Source organism: Sorex fumeus, unplaced genomic scaffold (assembly GCF_029834395.1).
Source record: "Sorex fumeus unplaced genomic scaffold, SorFum_2.1 ptg000054l, whole genome shotgun sequence".
NCBI lineage: Eukaryota > Metazoa > Chordata > Mammalia > Eulipotyphla > Soricidae > Sorex > Sorex fumeus.
The window spans coordinates 25,301,635-25,320,772 of NW_026606111.1; the positions used below are offsets into that span (position 1 = coordinate 25,301,635).

A 19,138-nucleotide genomic window follows, 5' to 3' on the forward strand; every position below is an offset into this window, starting at 1 on the left:
CTCAGCAGGAAGCATCAGCTGAACAGCAGGACAGGAGGGAACCAGGCGGCATTTTCACTCTCTCTGAGCACAACTTTATTATTTTCTTTTTCTTTTTTTTTTTGATTTTTGGGTCACACCCAGCGATGCACAGGGGTTACTCCTGGCTCTGCACTCAGGAATTACTCCTGGCGGTGCTTGAGGGACCATATGGAATGCTGGGAATTGAACCCGGCTTGGCTGTGTGCAAGGCAAACGCCCTATCTGTTCACTATCACTCCAGCCCATGAGTGCAACTTTAGAGGGGGAAACTGTGGCTCAGGACCATGACCTCAGGGCTCAAGGTCACACAGGGCAAAGCAGCTTCAGAGTGATAAGCAGTCTGGGACCCTGCCTTGAGCCCCTGGTCTTTGGCCGCCTGCTTCAGGAAACGAGAGAGAGAGAGAGAGAGAGAGAGAGAGAGAGAGAGAAGAGAAGAGAAGAGGAGAGGAGAAGAGAGAAGAGGAGAGGAGAGAGAAGAGAAAGAAGAGAGAGAGAAGAGAGAAAGGAGAGAGAGAGAGAGAGAGAGAGAGAGAGAGAGAGAGAGAGAGAGAGAGAGAGAGAAGCAATCAAGTGAGTCAGGGCAAAGCTGGAGTCCTCCTCAGTGGAGGAGGTTAATGATTCAAACTCGATCTAAGGCATCTCACCCTGGTTACTCATTAAGCCAATTTCTGTGAGAAAAGACCTTTCAAATCAAAGTGTGGTATATTCTTCAGCCAACTCAACAGACCTTCAGAGTGCGGCAGCGTGCACTACAAAAAAGACCATTTTTTAAAAGTAGACGTTGAAAGATTTCAAACGACAATGCCTCAACCTCTGCAGATTAACTTCGTGGCCTGTCACAGGCTGCCCCTCCGACACCCCCCCCCCCCCCCGCAAAGGCTTGGTCACTTTTGGGGGCCGGGGAGGAATGGATCTAGAATAACTTCATTTAGAGTTTGAGTGAACGAGGTAATAAAATCTGTTTGCTGTGCTCGCTGTCTCCAGACAGGGCTGTAATTACACCACAGAAGGGAGAGAGGCAGCTGAGTCTCAATCTGGAGCATTTGTGTAAACTCAGCCTTCTTGTCGACAGGCCTCTGGCTTTGCACGCGTGCAAACCACAAAAATCATCTCCTCGGAGCCGCGCAGGGCCAGTGTCCGATTACAGCCCGGTGAGCCTGCTTATATTCTTTCTGTAATTGGATGTCTGCGGTTCAAGACGAAAATCTGACATTCTGAGGTTAAGGGGTGGTGGTGGGGAGGAGGCACGACAAAAAAAGTGAATTCTCCTGTACAACAATTATAGACCCGAAACCTGTAAAAAGGAAAACGTATTCTCTCCGCGGCGGTATTACAAATGAATACATCTTACTTGGTCGTGGAAAAAAAAAAAGCATCATTTTCTTCAGTGTGGACAAACAACGACAACAAAAGAAAACCCCTTTGGGTTCTTATTTTGAAAGGTGCCTGGAAAAAAAAAAGTGGTCTCAGGAAAGAAAAACAGGCAATTTCTCCTATCACCCAGTTAGCATTTGATAACATTTTAATCTTCTACTCCAAATATTTGGTCTTATTCCTACCAGCAATTGGTTCCCCCCCCCCAATCTTTACAAAAACCCACGAGGCACAAAGTCCATTCATACTGGATCTGTAAATAGACATTCTTGCACCGAAGACAAAGCATGCTATTTTCTTGGTCGTGGAACTCCCTGCCCTCCCCCCAACCCCCCAACCAGCTGCTGAAATACTGGTCACTAGTTCTTGATTCACCGTCCCCGTGGCAGCGCTGAGGTGCTGGACACCTGTGTCCTCCCCTGGCAGGAAAACCACAGGCCAGCGCCCTGGCGCCATCCCCAGCGCGGGCCAATCAATAAGGACTTATTTCCTGTCCATTTGCTGAGGTCACAGGAGTGAATCTCATTAATTATTTCTGCTACTGCAGCCTCAAGTGTGCTTCTGGCATGACAAGTGAAAACGGTTTGACCTTTTTTTTTTTCTTCTTCTTCTTCTTCCCCCCCCTACTTCTAATTTTGTGTGGAGCAATTCCCCAAAGAAAGCAGAATTTATTGGGAGGTGAGATCAAAGGAAGAGGGCTGGGGGGCTGGGGGGCTGGGGGGGGCAAGGATCTGTTTTTAAAGTCATTAATGCCTGTATCTTCACGCACCCCCCCCCCCAACACCCGCCCCCAGGTTCTGCGGGGCTAACAAACAATGCTGTCTTTTCTAATTCGGTGTCACGAAAATCTGGTCACAGCAAACACAATGTTTTCTAAAGCCGATCGGGCCTCGGAGGGTGGAAAGCTCTCCAGGGCCTCCAGGGCCTTGTTTCCATGGTAACGACACAGGTCAATAGCAGAAGTCACACCTTTGCCAGCTTTGATTGTTTCCCGCAACTGTGAAGAAACAAATGCACACAGGTAAAAGTCAGTTTTAAAGGGAGGGACCGTCAAACTGGGGAGGGCAGGCCAGGGAACAAAGGAGGACAGGGGCTGGGGGTTGGGGGGGGTTGGGGGAGGGTGTCTGGATTCTCGGATCCGGCCTGCTGCATTCTTGGGAGGTAAAGAGGCCGGCATGCCCCAAGGATTCGGAGACACCAACATTCCCTCAGGCTGCACAATAGGCTCCAATCAGCCTAATTACCTCTGCTCCCCACTGCACCCCGGGGAGCCCCAGTGCCCCTCAGCAGGAGCAGTGCCACCCGCAGTAACACAGGCAGAGGGCAGAGGGCGTGAGCTCCTCTGGTATTCTACATTCTGCAGCCTGGACTTCTCCTTGGAGGGTGTGTGTGTGGGGGGGAGGGGGAGGTGATGGGGGTCGTCATCTTATTCATTAGCACCCTCGTTAATCAGGATCCTTTTACACTGTGTGTGGGCATGAATCGTCCATAAATTTCAAGGCAGACACAGAACACTAAATCCATTCTCATGTCAAATAGGCTTCTTATTTTATTTTTTTAAGTTTTTTTTTTTGGTCACTCTTCGCAATGGACAGGCGTTACTGCTGGCCCTGCTCTCACTTACCCACCGTCCTATCTCTCTAGCCCCTGAACAGGCTATTTTGAGTGGGAAGAATGAAGTCGGATGTTACGAAAGGAGTTGATTCCCCATCCTGTTTGGTAGCAAATCTGTTTCAGTTGGGCAGCTGGGGAGAGAGGTGGGGGTGGGGGAGGGGAAGCACAGGGGTTAAGATGCGCGCCTAGCTTTGCCTAGCTTTGCTTGGATGAGGCATGAATCCTGGCATCACGTGGTTCCTCTGAACTCTGCCTGAGTGTGGCTGTGGAGGGCCCCAAACACCGTGGGGGGGGGGAAGGGGCCAGGGATGCCCAGGCCTGCAAGGCTAGCGCTGTATGACATCCTCAGGCCTCACTTGGAACAAACAGGCTGGGAGGGGCTGGGGGCACCACCTGGGTGATCCCTACCCCCAGCCGCCAAGAGCTAAGAGGCAGTTGTGGTTTGGTCCCTCTGTTCCTCTTGCCTCTGATGCATCTTGCCTGTCTTTCTCAGGGAATCCCTCTCTCAGCTGGGCACAGGAGCCCATCTGCACACCTTGTTAGGTCTGTCTCCCTCCTTGCAATGGAATTTTCTGGCCTGCAGAGACGAGGGGGGGTGGGGGGGAGGCCGCATGACAAGCCTGCGCTCCAGGCCTGAGTGATGCCTCCCCTCTGGCCGCCTGTGCGCTGACCCTCCTGGCTCTCCCGCTGCTGTCAGGGCCAGTCACACCAGAGATGCCAAGCCCTGAGCAACCCTTCCGGGTCTCACCACAGCGTCTCTCCACCTGCACAGGATCCTGTGTGGGCAGGGCTGTCTCTGTTCTCTATTTTGGTTTTGTTTTGGGGGGGTTGTACTTGGTGGTGGTCAGGGCTTAACTCCTGGCTCTACATTGCACCCAGAGGTCAGTGCTAGTGGTGCTCAGGGATCAAACCCAGGTTGCCTGGGTGCAGGCAAGTGCCTTACCCACTGTACCACTGTCTGTCACAGCTCCGCCTCCGTTCTCTGAAGCCCAGACAGCCTGAGGTTGCCTGTGGCCATCTTCCCTTCCACGGCAGGGTGAGCGCCGGCCATTCCATCTCCTTAAGAGTGCTCATTTATCCACTCCTCTTTCCCATCACCACTACATTAGTTCTGGCTATCATCATCCCTCGCCTGGGTTATTTTTTGCAATCACCTCCTAAAGAGTCTTCCGACAACCAGTTTTTGCCCCTGGACTCCATCCGTCATGCTACCAAGATCTTTATAAAATGCAAATATAATCTTGCTTAAAACCCTTCACTGCCTTCTAATAGCTTTAGGGGGAAAAAAATCCAATCTTGGTCAGACCAGCAAAAAACGTTCTTTCCTGATCCATCTGGCTCGTCGTCCAGTCCCCTCACCCTCCGCCCTTTCATCACACATTTAGGGAAACTACTTGCAGCTCTCCCATCCCATGAAACTGTCGCTGGCCTCTGTCCCCACCAATCCCCCAAAGTCCATTTGGCTGCAAGGCACAGAGGTGGGGGTGGGGCTCAGGCCCCAGGTGCTGCCCTTCCTCTGGGTTCCTGGGAAGTGGGCTCTGAAGTTCACAACCACATTTTTGGGCCACACCTGTTGGTACCTTGGGGTCACTTCCTGAGGCTGTCAGGGGACCACATATGGTGCCAGGGATCGAACCCTGCCTGCAAGGCAAGCCCCTTGCCTTCTTTATTATCTCTGAGCCCAGAGTTGGGTTTTAACTCTCCATTCACCAGTCTACCTTTTCACTAGACTTAAAGCTGCTGTATGGAGCATGAAACAAAGGAATAAAAGCAGTAACTTGCTCCCTCAGCAAATGGTCAAAGTCAGCAGAACTGAAGATTTTGCCTATAGAACTGAGGTTACATGATGGAGGTGGGGGTTGGTTGGTAGGGGTCCTTCGGATACTTATGGGTGGAAGTAGGCTCTCTGGTGATGGGTGTGGTGTGATGTATTCATGAAAGGTATGGTTTACAGTACTGTACATCTTGGCACCTCAATAGAAATTGTCAAAAAAAATGCTCTTTTAATTATACAGGAGATAACACAAGTCCAGAGAAGCTCAGTGGCTCACCCAAGATAGAAGTGCCAGGTGGAGGCGAAGGTGAGATGAGAACCCTCCACTTTCTGACCTTCCTTTAGTCAAATGCTTCCTGACTCTCAACGCTGCAGGTAATCCCACGTGGCTAGATGATCAGGTGCTATTTCACACTCTGGGGTTCCCTGGTCTCTTGCCAATCCCTGAATGTAGGAATCCTTTAAATGGCACTGGGTATCACAGTAGCGGATTCAAATTTCTGTTCAAGCTTTGGCATCTTAGGGAAGCCACTGAACTGTTTGGAGTTCCAAATGGGAGAATGTCAGTTCAGGGGCTGGAGAGAAAGTAGCATGGGTAAGGCATTTGCCTTGCACACCCCTGATCTGGGTTCGACCCCTGCCATCCCATATGGTCCCCTGAGCACCATCTGCAATGATCCCTGGTGCAAAGCCAGAAGTAACCACTGAGCACTGCCAGGTGTGACCCAACAACTTAAAAAAAATTAAATAAAAAAAGCCCTTGACAGGACAGTTTCAGGTGATGCATGAGACCACAGAGAGACTCATCATTGTCTAAAATACTACATGTTCTGGAGGACTTGCTTCTTTTTCTCCCCAAGCCCTCAGGCACTGCCAAGAAAGCTTCCCAATCTATCAAGTCTATTTAATGTGCACATCAACCTCAAAGGGACTGACCTTGGACAAGCTTCAAAGATTCAACTACCCACAAAGAACCTGCCTACTGACTATTTTCACTATTTTCCCCAATCTAAATTAGGCTATCTTTCTTTATCTGAAACCTCTTGGTCAACAACTGCAGGCATATGAATATCTTTATGAGCGAATTTTGATTTACAGACAATAAATGAAGCACCTACTATGTATGTATAAAGAATATATGGCAGGGTCGGACAGTGTAATGGGAAAGGCGTATACACCTTGCACTCAGCTTACCTGGGTTCAATCTCAGGCACCACATATGGTCCTGAAGCCCCAGCCAGGAATGATCCCTGAGCTCGGATCCAGGAGCAAGTAAGCCCTGAGCACGGTCAAGTATGGCCCCCAAACAAAACGAAACAGAATATATAGTGATCTTTGCTTGATTTCTGGGTCAGAAATGAATTAAAGGGTACATGTCAAAAAGCGGCAAAACCAAGATCTAAGTGTCGGTATAGATGATCAGAAAAGTAAGAGGCCATCTTTAATTAGATGGATTTCAAGAGGGCTTTACAGGTAATTGGGACTTGAGGTCTGCCGCGAGAGTGTCAGTAAGCGCGTATGAGATCAGAGGCAGCAAGGGAATTGAAGAGCTGAAGCAGAGGCCGAGTGTTCCGTCGGGAGGAACACGGTGGGCAGGGCAGAGCTTGCTGCACTAGGGATCAGAGGAACCTGGAGGACCCTGAAAACCAAGCCATGGAGAAAGACTTGCACAGGCGTTGTCAGACTCTGGCCCTGGGTCCCTTCTGTCCATGCTGTGTTTCCAGGGAGCTCTGTGGAACCAGAGAGGCAGGGTTCGAGGGTGCCACCGAGACTATCTGGCTGGCAGAGTCACAAATACACTTTGACCTTTGCAGAAAAAGTCTGCTGTCTCCTGGACGCGCACGAGTGAGGCACAGCCTTCACTGAATCAACAGATGTTAGTGTTCTGCCCTTTTCCTTTGATCGCCATGATCACATCTTCATGTGTTTTCGGAACCATTTGAAAGTTGCTGGCAGACAGTGGTGTGCTGGTAAAGAGGACGAGGGGAAGAAGGAAGCCGCTGTCTGTGGCGCTGAAAGAGTTTCATGCTGTAAACACTCCCATGATGGCTGATTTCAAGCTACCAGGCTTCATGGGATCACAGACTTGGGACTATTAGAACTGGCTGTTGGGCGGGGGGGGGGGGGGGGGGGGGGACGGGACCCAGCAGGGGGCACACACGGGACTCCAGGAGGGCTCAGCCTTGTTTCGATTTATCTCCCCTAAGTGTGTGACATTCACCAGGGTAAGCACAGCACCATTACCACAGAAAAAGAAACAATTCTCGAATATTTTCTCCTGTCTCCAAAAATGTGTGAACCTCCCCAGTGGTCTCCAAAAAAACCTTCAACCTTTCCCAAGATGGTTAATCCTGGTTCACATGTTGCACTTTGATCCTCCCCTGGCCCCAAGAAAGTGGCCTTTAAAATTTTTTTTGGAGGTTCACATCTGGCGATGCACAGGGTTATTCCTTGCTTTGCACTCAGGAATCACTCTTGGCGGTGCTTGAGGGACCATATGGGATGCTGAGAATTGAACCTGGGTTGGCCGTGTACAAGGCAAATGCCCTACCTGCTGTACTATGGCTCCAGCCCCTACCCACTGTACCACTGCTCCAGCCCCATTCACTACACTTCTAACAGGTAGTTTTTATGATAGTTAAATCTAATTCCACAGATATTTGTTCGGGACTTAAAGGGCTGGAGGGAAATGGAAATGGAACAATGAGTAACTGGACAAAAGCCCTTGGTTCTAACAGCTTCAAGAAAGGAGACAACAATTTAAAAAAAAATCTTTCTGAGCCCAGAGAGATAGTACAGCAGGTAAGGTTCTTGCTTTGCATGCGATCAACATGGATTCTATCCCTGACACTCTATATTGTCCCCTGAGCCTGTCAGGAGTGATCCCTGAGCGAAGAGACAGGAGAAAGCCCTGAGAACCGCTATGATCCCCCCACAAACCAAGAATCCAAACCAAAAAAACCCAAACCTCTTTATCTGCAGGATGAGCACACACATATAAAGCATAAAAGGTGAACTATCTGTCTTGTGTTTTATTTTCCTGATATAGCACTTTAGGGCACTAATATAATTAAATCTCTAATTAAGTCAGCTGAATAATTGTCTAAGTGCAATATCACCTGAAATAAATTAAATCCAAATCCCCTGCTAGAGGATCCAATTAAAGATATTAACGGAGAGAGAAGGATGCAAAGTACTTAAAGTTAAAAGCGTTATAATTTAACATTTATTAAATGGTATTATTAAACACCTTTTTGGTGATAAATGTTGCTTTTATGAGACCCTTTGAGAAAAATCATTGCATGACTCTGAAAACTATTTTGTTCAAAAATCCTCTTAAATAGTAAAGATGAGTCCCCGCCGGGAGTCTAACTAGCTTCAGGAGAAGCGCAGCCAGCAGCCGCTTCTCTTCAAGGAAAGCAGAGAAAGAATAAAGGCCACCTAGCATGATCTTGGGGTGTGTGTATGTGTGAGTGTGTGTGTGTGTGTGTTTGTGTTTTGTGTGTGCTCTACTGTGCTATGGATCAAGCCCAGGGCCTTAACGCATGTAAGGCAAATGCTCTACTGCTGAGCCATATTCCCATAAGAGACTGGGAGGAGAGACACAAGGTCACGAGTAGAAGAGTTCACAGCAAATGTGTGACCAGCCTGGCTTCCCTTTCTGCGCACCCACTGCTTGTGCACTTGGAAAAGACTGGAAGAGAACCCCTAGGGTTCTCCCCCATAACCTGACATACAATGGTATCTTTTGGTTTGAAGTGATACTCCTGGCAGTGTTTGGGGAACCATGTGTTGCTAAGGATTGAACGTGGAATTCCTGCATGCAAAGCATGTGCTTACCCTTTGTTTGAGTTATCTTTGCTGCCCTAGAATAAAAAAAATTCTAAGGGAACAGGAATAATAAAACTCATCTTGAACACAAGCAGAACTTGTTTAGAAGAAGCGGTATAACAGAGTATATAAAAGTACAAAACAATATATTTAAGTTTGAGGCTTTTTTGTTGGACTTTGGGCCACATCCAGTGGTGCTCAGTGGCTGGCTCCTGGCTCTGCACTCACGGATCACTCTAAGAGGACTTGGAGTACCATATGGGGTGTCAAGGATCAAATCTGGGTTTGCGATGTGCAAGACCAGTGCCTTATCATTGTGTTGTGGTTCCAGCCTAAGGGCTTTGTATTTGTGATTGAAACACCAAAAAAAAAAAAAAAAGGTTAGTAGGAAATGAACGGAAGCTGTGCTCAGTGGGAAGAGACCATGAGCCTCCTAACCAATGGCAGGAGTGGACTGGACTGGGCATCCCAGAGGAGATTATGAAACTGGAAGAAAAAGAAGTGGTGAAGAGACCTCGGCCTTTGAACATGTGCTAAAACTCACATTCTACTGTTGATGGATTCTGTGTGTGCTTAGCTGATACAAGTGTTAGAAGCCCTTTCCACTCAATTATGTCAATGGGATAATGGTGATAGGAATTTTATATAAAAGTAAAACCACAAGGGCTGGAGCGATAGTACAGTGGGTAGGGTGCTTGCCTTGTACCCTTGTACCTGAGCTCAATCCCTGGCTCTCCATGTGGTCCCCCAAGCACTGCCAGGAGTGATCCCTGGGCACAATCCTCCCTGCAAGAGTAACACCACTGAAGATAAAGTACTTAGATTGTACTTGCCTTGCATGTGGCCAACCCAGTTAGAGTCCCTGGCATCACTTATGGTTCTCTGAGTACCACCAGGGGTCACTTCTGAACACAGAGCCAGGAAGAGCCCCCTGAGGATTTCTGGGTTCCCCTCCCACCCACCACATCCCAGGTAACATCATCTTGGATTAGAATCAGGGAACTAAAGGAGTAGCAGGCTCTGTTAAGGACACCCACACTAGACATCTAGACAATAGGAAAGAACTTGCAAAAACAAGCTCGGTGAAAAGATTGCCAAGACGCCAAGAGAATGTAAGCGGAAATTATTTCAAGGGTGATGGGAGCATCTGAAAAGCGAAATTCCAGCAACTGTCAAAATTAACTGTGAAGGAGATGAAAATAGGCAGCTCCAGAATAAGCTCTCTCGGGCTTCAGATTTTTAAAAGCCCAGGCATGAAAGGAGGAGCATATCATCCTTCCCTCTCCAGGGGCCAGTTCCTCACAAAAAAAAGTATTCAGAAACAAACAGCCTTGTCAGAATTTGCTAAACTCTGAGAAGCGGAAGGAGGGAGAATGCAAGGTGGGGGGGAAATGAGATGAGAAAAATAAGGGGATTTGAAATGGAAAGGCTGTCTACGGAATAAGATCAAGTGTGTGCAACTATTTTAGGGCCACCCAGAGGTGCTCACAGGGTCACTGGCTCAGTGCTCAGGGAACTATGTGGAGTGGGTGTGGGGGGGAAACCCTGGCACCCCTCTAGATGCAAATCATGCACTCCAGCCCACTGAGCCTGTGAGAGAAAGTATATTATCAAGAGAGGACAAAGAGGAAACAGAACAACTACAGAACGAGTTCTAAGTGGTAAGGACCAAAGCAAAGTCCATGAAGATGGGCCTTTGAAGATGGGCAGAACATGCCTTTGAACAGCCCTAACAGGCTGTCACAGAGGGCTGGGTGCTGCTTCTTCCTTTATTCCCTTTGGCTTCTTGGAGCCCTTCCTTTCAAAGCCCACAAGCCCCGCCTCCCAAGCCCCCCTCAATTCCAAACATAGTATGCCCGCTCCAGGACAAAGGACTGTGTAGGAGTCAGGAGACCCTCCCCCAGGCAGCGTCTTTATTCCGCTTGCCTGACTGGGCTTTGATCATTGGGGACATCCCCACTCTAGCACCTTCCTACTGGGAGCCCAGCCGCTGTCCTGCTGAGGAGCCTCTGAGCACAGAGACCATCTCCCCAGTGGCGCCAACCAACCGAGGTCTCAAAGGCAAAGCTGTTTCCAAACACTGGTCAAAAAAGCAAAAACAGGGGCTAGAGCAATAGCACAGCGGGTAGGGCGTTTGCCTTGCACGCGGCCAACCTGGGTTCGATTTCCAGCATCCCTTATGGTCCCCTGAGCACCACCAGGGGTGATTCCTGAGTGCAGAGCCAGGAGTAACGTGCATTACCAGATGTGACCCAAAAAGCCAAAAAAAAAAAAATAAAGCAAAAGCAAAAACATGAGGACAAAGTGCTTTCTGGAATGCTGACCACTGAATTTAAGGGCAATTATGGCAAAATTGCAGAAAAGGTTAAAAAGCTCTAGCCTCAGTCTGGCAGTGACTCATAAAAAATGTTGAGTCTGTGATACTCACATAGTTATTTAAACGATTTGCTGCTGCTGCTGCTGCTGCTACTACTACTATTACTATTAATTTTTGTTTGGGGGTCACGCCTATTGGTGCTCAGGGCTTACTCCTGGCTCTATACTCAGGAATTACTCCTGGCAGTGCTGAGAGGATCCTGTGGGGTGACAGAGATTGAATCTGAGTCAGCTGCATGCAAGGCAAGTGCCCTACCCACTATACCCTCTGACCCTCGAGGAGATTGTTTTAATTATTCTGTACTAAAACTCTGGCCCCGCCCCCCCCCCCATAACCACATTTCAAATATAAACCAAGACTATAAGGTAGATACCATGAAAAAAAACAAACGCAAATTTTGGCAGCTGGACAGGCAAATGTGTCCAAAACATAGGGTGCAAGAATCTTGCCAAACTCCCTGAGAGCAGACTCTTCTTTACTAAATTATGTTCAGTCCTGGGTGACATGTATCCAAGGGGATACTGAGGAATGAGGGTCCAGAATTAGTAAGAAGTACTTGGGACCATCATCAAAGGTGTCCTTAACTAGGAGGTAAAGTCTACAGGAGGCCAAGAAGAAGATCTTCAATACCTGGAGCGAATCCATGAAAGAAGGAAGATGCGAAGATGCTGTCCAATTCTACCCGAGTCAGAGCACAGGACAGAGGGCTACAAGGTGAAGTTTCTGAGATGCAGATTTTCACTATGAACAATAAAGAGCTCTCCAATGACTGAAAAGGCCTCAGAAGAGAGTTATTCATTCAGTTGTGATTTCCCTGTTACGGGAAGCTCTCACTGGTGGCTCCCAGCGAGGAAGCATGAATGGAACTTTAGGTGGTGTGGACATGGGACAGCAATGACTGCTTCTCCGCCCCACCAACCCCACCCCATGCCCAACCTCTGTGTGTCTGGGTGACTGTACCTCAGTGGAGTGGATTCACTGGCTATTGTGGAGCAAAACTTGGTAGAAAGAAAAAGGTATGATGAAAACCTTTCTCTAACCCAGGAACTGAAATGTATTGCAAACAATATTAAACACATCCTTTTTATTCTGAATAATGAAATACAACAATCCATCCATTCATCCATCCATCCATCCATCCATCCATCCATCCATCCATCCATCCTGATCTTAATGAAATATTTTACTTCAGCAAAAACAGAAGATGAAAAAAGTAGTATTTTAATTTATTTTTATTTGTTTTTGAGCCACATCTGATGGGGCTCAGGACTTACTTTTGGGCTCTGCACTCAGAAATCACTCTTGGCAGGTTCAGGGATCATATGGGATGCCAGAGATCAAACCAGGGTCTGCTGTGTGCAAGGCAAGTGCCCAACTCACTGTACTATCTCTCTGGCCCATCCCTTTCTGTGTATCTTTAGGTCTCACATATGAGTGAGATCATTCTGCATCAATCTTTTTCCTTCTGACTGACTTCACTCCCTATGAAATCATCTAGTTCCAAAAGGTTTTGAGGTACATTGTTAGGGTGTCTTACCACCATTAAAGTCCCCAAGACCCTTCCTCATTATCCTACGTCACTTCTAATGTCCCCCTCCACCACACAGACTCCCCACCCCTCCACTTGTCATCTCAGTTGTATAATCCAAGGCTGAGGGCTATCATCATTTGATACTATCCAAACTATTTTTACTTAGATTCTTTTGGGGGGGGCGGTGTTTGAGCCGATTTAAGTGGGCTGCATACAAAGCAAGTGCCTTATCTTCTTTTTTTTTTTGATGCTTTTATTTTTATTTTTTTAAATTTATTTATTTATTTATTTATTTATTTATTTATATTAGTGAAACACCATGAGGTACAGTTGTAGACTTACAAACTTTCATGCTTGGGTTTCAGTTATACAATAATCGATGCTCTGCATGTACTAGCTAGTTAGTACTAGCTCTGCATGCAGAAATCACTCCTGGCAGTGCTCAGGGTATCATATGGGATGCTGGGTATTGAACCAGGATCAGTAGCGTACAAGACAAATGCAAATGCCCTAGCTGCAGTAGTATTGCTCTGGTCTTACTCAAAATCTTAACAAATAAAAAATTGTTATTAACAATATCACCCCAAGACTTAGACTCTAGCACTGGTCTTTGGGTTTGACACAATGATAGGACATTGCTTCATGTCATTTTTGTTGTTTCTAAAACCAATGTCAGGGTTCCTCATACCGTACTTGTCACTGGATAGAGATTGGTGACTTCCTAAAGTGACACATATAATTCAGTCCAAGCTTTAACAGTTTTCTTCTTTTACCACTTCTGAGTAACCCATGAGAGTACTAATCTTTTGTAAAATAAAAGTATGGAATTGTATTGAGCTATGGAGACCCTCACTTTTTTAACAAGTTCTTTTAACAAAGTTCTTCTTTGTTTTCATGGTGGTGGTGGGGGCACATCTGGCTGTGTTCAGGGTTTACTCCTGACTCTGTGCTTAGGGATCATTTCTGGTGAACTTGGGAACCAGCCAAGGGTGCCAGGGATTGAACCTAAGTCAGCTGCATACAAGGCAAGTGCCTTACCTTCTTTTTTTTTTGATGCTTTTATTTTTATTTTTAAAAATTTATTATTTATTTATTAGTGAAACACCATGAGGTACAGTTGTAGACTTACAAACTTTCATGCTTGGCTTTCAGTTATTCAATAATCGAGTACCTATCCCTCCACCAGTGCCCATTCTCCACCACCAATGATCCCAATAGCCCTCCCCCCCCCCATCCTACCCTGCCTCTGTGGCAGGGCATTCCCTTTTGCTCTCTCTTTCCTTTGGGGTGTTGTAGTTTGCAATCGAGGTAGTGAGTAGCCATTGTGTTCGGTCTATAGTCTACTTTCAGCATGCATTCTCGCATTCAGAGTGAGTCCTCCAAACATCCTTTACTTGGTGTTCCCTTCTCTATCTGAGCTAAGGCAAGTGCCTTACCTTCTTCTGTACTATTGCTCTGGCAAGTTCTATCTATTTTGCAGAATCAACATTGGTCTACAGAGCTGGTGAAACAACACATGTGAAATATGTCCACTATCTCCTCCTCCCTCTTCAGCTAAGTAGAGTCCATGGGACTGGTGGTGAGAGCCAGGCTCTGGGAGGGACACTGACACTCTTTGCACATAGGTGACCTTGGTGCAGAATCCTCTAGATGCAGTTCATAGGAACTTTTTTTTTCAAATCCTATAGTTTAGCTATTTTGTTATTATTATTATTTTGGACTTTCAGTCATACCCAGTGATGCTCAGGGGTTACTCTTGGCTCTGTGCTCAGGAATTATTCCTAAAGGTACTCAGGGGACCACATAGGATGTTGAGGATAAACCTGGGTTGGCCGCATGCCTAACCCACTGTACTACTGCTCCGGTCCCTAGTCTTAGTTATCTTATACTAACAAGAAAAGTAATCATAGAGGGGCAGTGAGCAAGTTTTAGAAGGGGAACTCTGGGTGTGAATGTGGGTGGCCACAGACAGAGCAACTCCTCTCTAACTACCTCACCTGCAAAATCAGAAAGGTCATACTTATGCCACACAGAACTAAGATGAAGAACAAGTAAGATCATATATATGCAATTTCTCTGATTTCAATAAAATGCTACAAAAATGCAAGAGGGAGCCTGTGATCAGTGCAACACTTATATGTCATATTTTATAGGCGACACCTGGCTTTAATCATAAACATACCAACACTTATTTATATGTCATATTTTATAGGATACACCTGGCTTTAATGATAAACATGCCAGTTTTACATAGACTCACAGCGATGCTTTAAATATTTAAAATCTCTGATTATTATTTAACTAGAAATGTACTTCCTTTAAAAATTAATTCCCAAATCATCTTTTTTTGGGAACCTGGGCCACATCAGGTGCTGCTCAGAAGTCAGTCCCAGCTCGGATAGAGAAGGGAGCACCAAATAAAGGGTGTTGGGAGGATCCTCCCAGGATGGGAGAAGCATGCCGAAAGTAGACTATAGACCAAACATGATTGCTACTCAATGCCTCTCTTGCAAACCACAGCACCCCAAAGGAGAGAGAGAACAAAAGGGAATGCCCTGCCACAGAGGCAGGGTGGGATGGGGGGATGGAGGGTGGGAGGGATACTGGGACCCATGGTGGTAGAAAATGGGCACCGGTGGAGGGATGGGTACTTGATCATTGTATAACTGAAACCGAAGCACAAAAATGTGTAAGTCTATAACTGTACCTCATGGTGTTTCACTAATTGAAAAAAAAAAAAAAGTCAGTCCCAGCTCTATGCTCAGGATTGACCCCTGGCGGTGGTCGGGGGAACTGTACGAATGGGGCTCAAGGTTCAAGCAAGGCAATACCTTAACTCCTGCAGTTTCCTCATTTTGTTTGTTTGATTTTCGGGGTTTTTGGACCACACTCAGCTTGGTGCTCAGAAATCACTCCTGGCAGTGTTCAGAGACCAGATACAGTGCTGGGGATTGAACTGGGGTTGGCAGTGTGCGAGGCAAATAACCTAATCCCTCCACCATCACTCCAGACCTTTGGGCCCCTGATTTACCATTTAAAATGGAATTTATTTCCCTTTAAAAAGAGACACACACAAACAGGATAAAAGACAGGTTTGGTATCTCCCCCCATCCCTTTTTTCTTCACACATCTCTACTAGGATGGGTCTGGATGGTGAGTGGCCTCCTGGGGAGAAGGGGAAGGCCAGGCTCAACTGCTAAGTACATTTATGAGTCCATCCTGTGGGCTATTATTCAAAAAGAGCAGAATATAATCATAATCAACTTCTTCAAAGACATGATCATGTCTGAATGTATCTCTCCATTACATGGATAAATGTCCATAAACCACAGACATACATGGTTTAATATCCCTACATATAAATATATGGTTTGGGGATAATTTCATGTAGTTAAAAAATTTTTTCTGGTATATACAAAATTGACTAAATTATTGACTCCACGGTACAGAATTCAAGCAAAATAGTGCTTTACTACTTAAGAAACAGGGATTAACTTGTAGTTTAGGGTATGAGCAGATGTGCCTGATTTCAAAATGCAATGAAATGGAATAAAATGTGCAATTTGATTCTGAGTCTATAAACTTTCATCAACATTTGATAGGTTGGGCATTTGTGGTTTATAATATGGAATTATATTAAATGGAGGCTTAATTCCATAGGAAAAGCAATCATTGCTTCTTGGGTATCATGTTTTCCAAAGGAAAATCTAATAATTTATAATCATATATTTATCCGTATTCTGATTCACAGTTAATTTTTAATTTTAGTATCATATTCCAAAAAAGAACTTAATTCTACACATTGAAATTCAAAAAGCAAAGCTGGGACCATGAAGCTTTTCAGCTTCTCTGTAATGGAAATTCAACAAGCAAAACATAAGACAGGTACAGATTGTAGCAATGAGCCATTCTCGCCTGTAGCTTTTCAGGAGTGAATCAATACACAGGAAGCTCTGTAATCTCATGACAAATATATGTTAGCTATTTAATAAAAAAGAACGCTAAGGGGGCAGAAGCACTCACAAATACAGAGGTATCAAATAGTCCTGGGGGTTCTTTGAGGAATACTTTAACTATGAAAGAAAGATTTGTATTTGTATTTTTTTTTTACTTGAGTCCATATCTTACTTGTACTTTTTTTTTTCTTTTTCCTTTTGATTTTTGGGTCACACCCAGAGGTGCTCAGGGCTTATTCTTGGCCCTTCACTCAGGGATCACTCCTGGCAGACTCCTGCAACCATTTGGGGTGCTGGGATTGAAACTGGGTCGGCTGCGTGCAAGGCACATGCCCTACCTACCGTCCTATCTCTGTGGCCCTGTACTTCTCTTAAATCCTCCTCACGTCCTGGGTTTTTATCAGCTATAGAATTTGACTGCTGACAGCTCAAAGCTATCACCATCACCGACCACCCACAACCACACACAGGACCCTAGATTCCTAACATCCTCACAGGCTTACAATACATTTATTACCTCCATTTAGAAAGCACCTTAAACAAAAGAAAAGGTGTATCTAATGAGAGAAATGACCAGGAAATAAATGTACACCTCAGATCTATTTTCTAAGAAGTCTGCATCAGACACAGGGGAAGACAGGAATAAATGAATGGAGTGAAAAAGTTTCTGCCTGTATTGTGTATGTGCGATCGTATCTTTTTTTTTTCTCTATGGGTCACACAAGCGATGCTCAAGGGTTACTCCTGGCTCTGTGCTCAGGAATTACTCCTGGCGGTGCTTGGGGGATCATATGGGACTCTGTGGATTGAATCTGGGTCAGCCACGTGCATGGCAAATGCCCTACCCACTGTACTATCGCTCCACCCCCATGCGATTCTATTTGCAGGATGAAGACCCCCATAGAGTTTTAGAAGCACGATGTCTCTATGGTATGATGTCATGGACAATGCATTTATTTACACAGATAATTGTCTTCCTCATGAGCAGAGATTCTCACTTATTTGATCTACTTCCCCCTTATCAGAAATCAAATTACTTAGCGCTCCCCTGGAACACTACCTTTTTATTTGGGGTGGGGGGAAAGGGAGAACACACACTCGATGGTGCTCAGGGATTACTCCTGGCTCTGTGCTCAGAATTGCTTTTGATTCTTGATTACGGTGCTCGGGGGACCATATGGGATTCTCGGGATCGAGTCGGGGGTCACCTGTGTGCAAGGCAAGTGCCTTTGAAGAGAAAGTGCCCTCTATTGCTACCCTGGATTATTGTCCAATGCCACCGAGCACTTGGGGAAACACTGCTCATGAAGGACGGTGAGGAGAACCTATTTGAGTGGTTAGATCTCTAAAACATTCTGTGAAAACAAAAAGTGCTTAACAACAACAAAAATGTTACAACCATGGCCAGAGAGATAGTCCATGGGGTAAGGTGCTTCCTCTGCTTGTGACTGACCTTAGTTTAAATCCCTGGAACCACATATGATCCCCCAGAGCACTGTCTGGGATCACTCCTGAGTACAGAGCCAAGAATAGGGCCTGAGCACCACTGGATGTGCCGACCTCTCCCCCCAGCTCTCAACCCCCCTCCCCCCAGTCATTATTGTACTGGTTCAGCAAATATAAATACGAAGATAGTTAATTGCTAGACAACCAGTATAGTTCTGAGGCCAGAACTCTATTAGACTATAGACTACTGCCCACCATATGCTGGATGTTTGTAGGATCAGAGTCTACATACAAATTCTTTCATTTCTCTGTGTAGTGTGTCTAAAACTCTTGAGGTTCATCATGGAGGTGAGGAGTACACACAATAGACTGGGGCCATAGTATGGCAGGTAGGGCACTTGCCCTGCATGCGACTCGGGTTTCCATCCCTGGCATCCCACATGGTACCCCGAGCCCACCAGTTATCTCAGAGTGCAAAGTCCTAAGCACTGCTGGGTGTGGGCCCAAAATAGACACACACACACACACACACACACACACACACACACACACACACAGAGCACACCACTTGGAAAGACCTAGACTCCATCCTACCAAATTACCAGGTGCATACAAATGTTGCAAGGAATGGATGGGAGATAAAGGCATTCACAATTTCCTTACATCTAGAACAGGGAGCCCTTCCACAGGGGGCACCATTGCACTCTGCAGGGCTCAGTTCTCAGAGGGCTGTCTGTGTTTGGCTCTATCTGGTGAACAAGCAAGAGATGTTATCAAGCTGGAAAATCAAGGATTGGAGGGAGAGAACCCACTTGACTATAATCTTCAGTAACATCTTATACATCTCTGATCTGTCTTGGGTTCTCGGTGCTCTCCTGTCACCGCAGTAATTCTGTCTGAAAATGGAGGTGGCAGTCACCTTGCTGGTCACATGGCCGGGCACATCCAGGATCAATATTCTGTCTGATGTGGTGAGTGGGGAAGCTGAGAAGTGCTTAGGAAATATGGGGGGATGGCTTCAGATGTACCCACTAAGAAAATGACCATTTCCTAATAAACATCTTTTTTTTCTTTTGTGATGGTGGGGGAGGGACGGTTTGGGCCCACACCTGGCGATGCTCAGGGATTAATACTGACTCTGCACTCAGGAATTACTCCTGAAGGTGCTCGGGGGGATCATATGGGGTGGATTACATGCTGGGAATCGAACCCAG

General features: G+C 46.2%; 1 protein-coding gene across 1 annotated transcript in view; it reads right to left on the reverse strand.

The window, feature by feature from the left end:
* Nucleotides 1–1,440: 1,440 nt before the first annotated feature.
* PDSS2 (decaprenyl diphosphate synthase subunit 2) overlaps nt 1,441–19,138 on the reverse strand; it is a 306,636-nt gene continuing 288,938 nt past the window's right edge. The window contains exon 8 of the mRNA XM_056125092.1: nt 1,441–2,392. Coding sequence (XP_055981067.1) covers nt 2,234–2,392 — 159 coding nt within the window. The 3' untranslated portion in view covers nt 1,441–2,233. The remainder of the gene's footprint in view (nt 2,393–19,138) is intronic.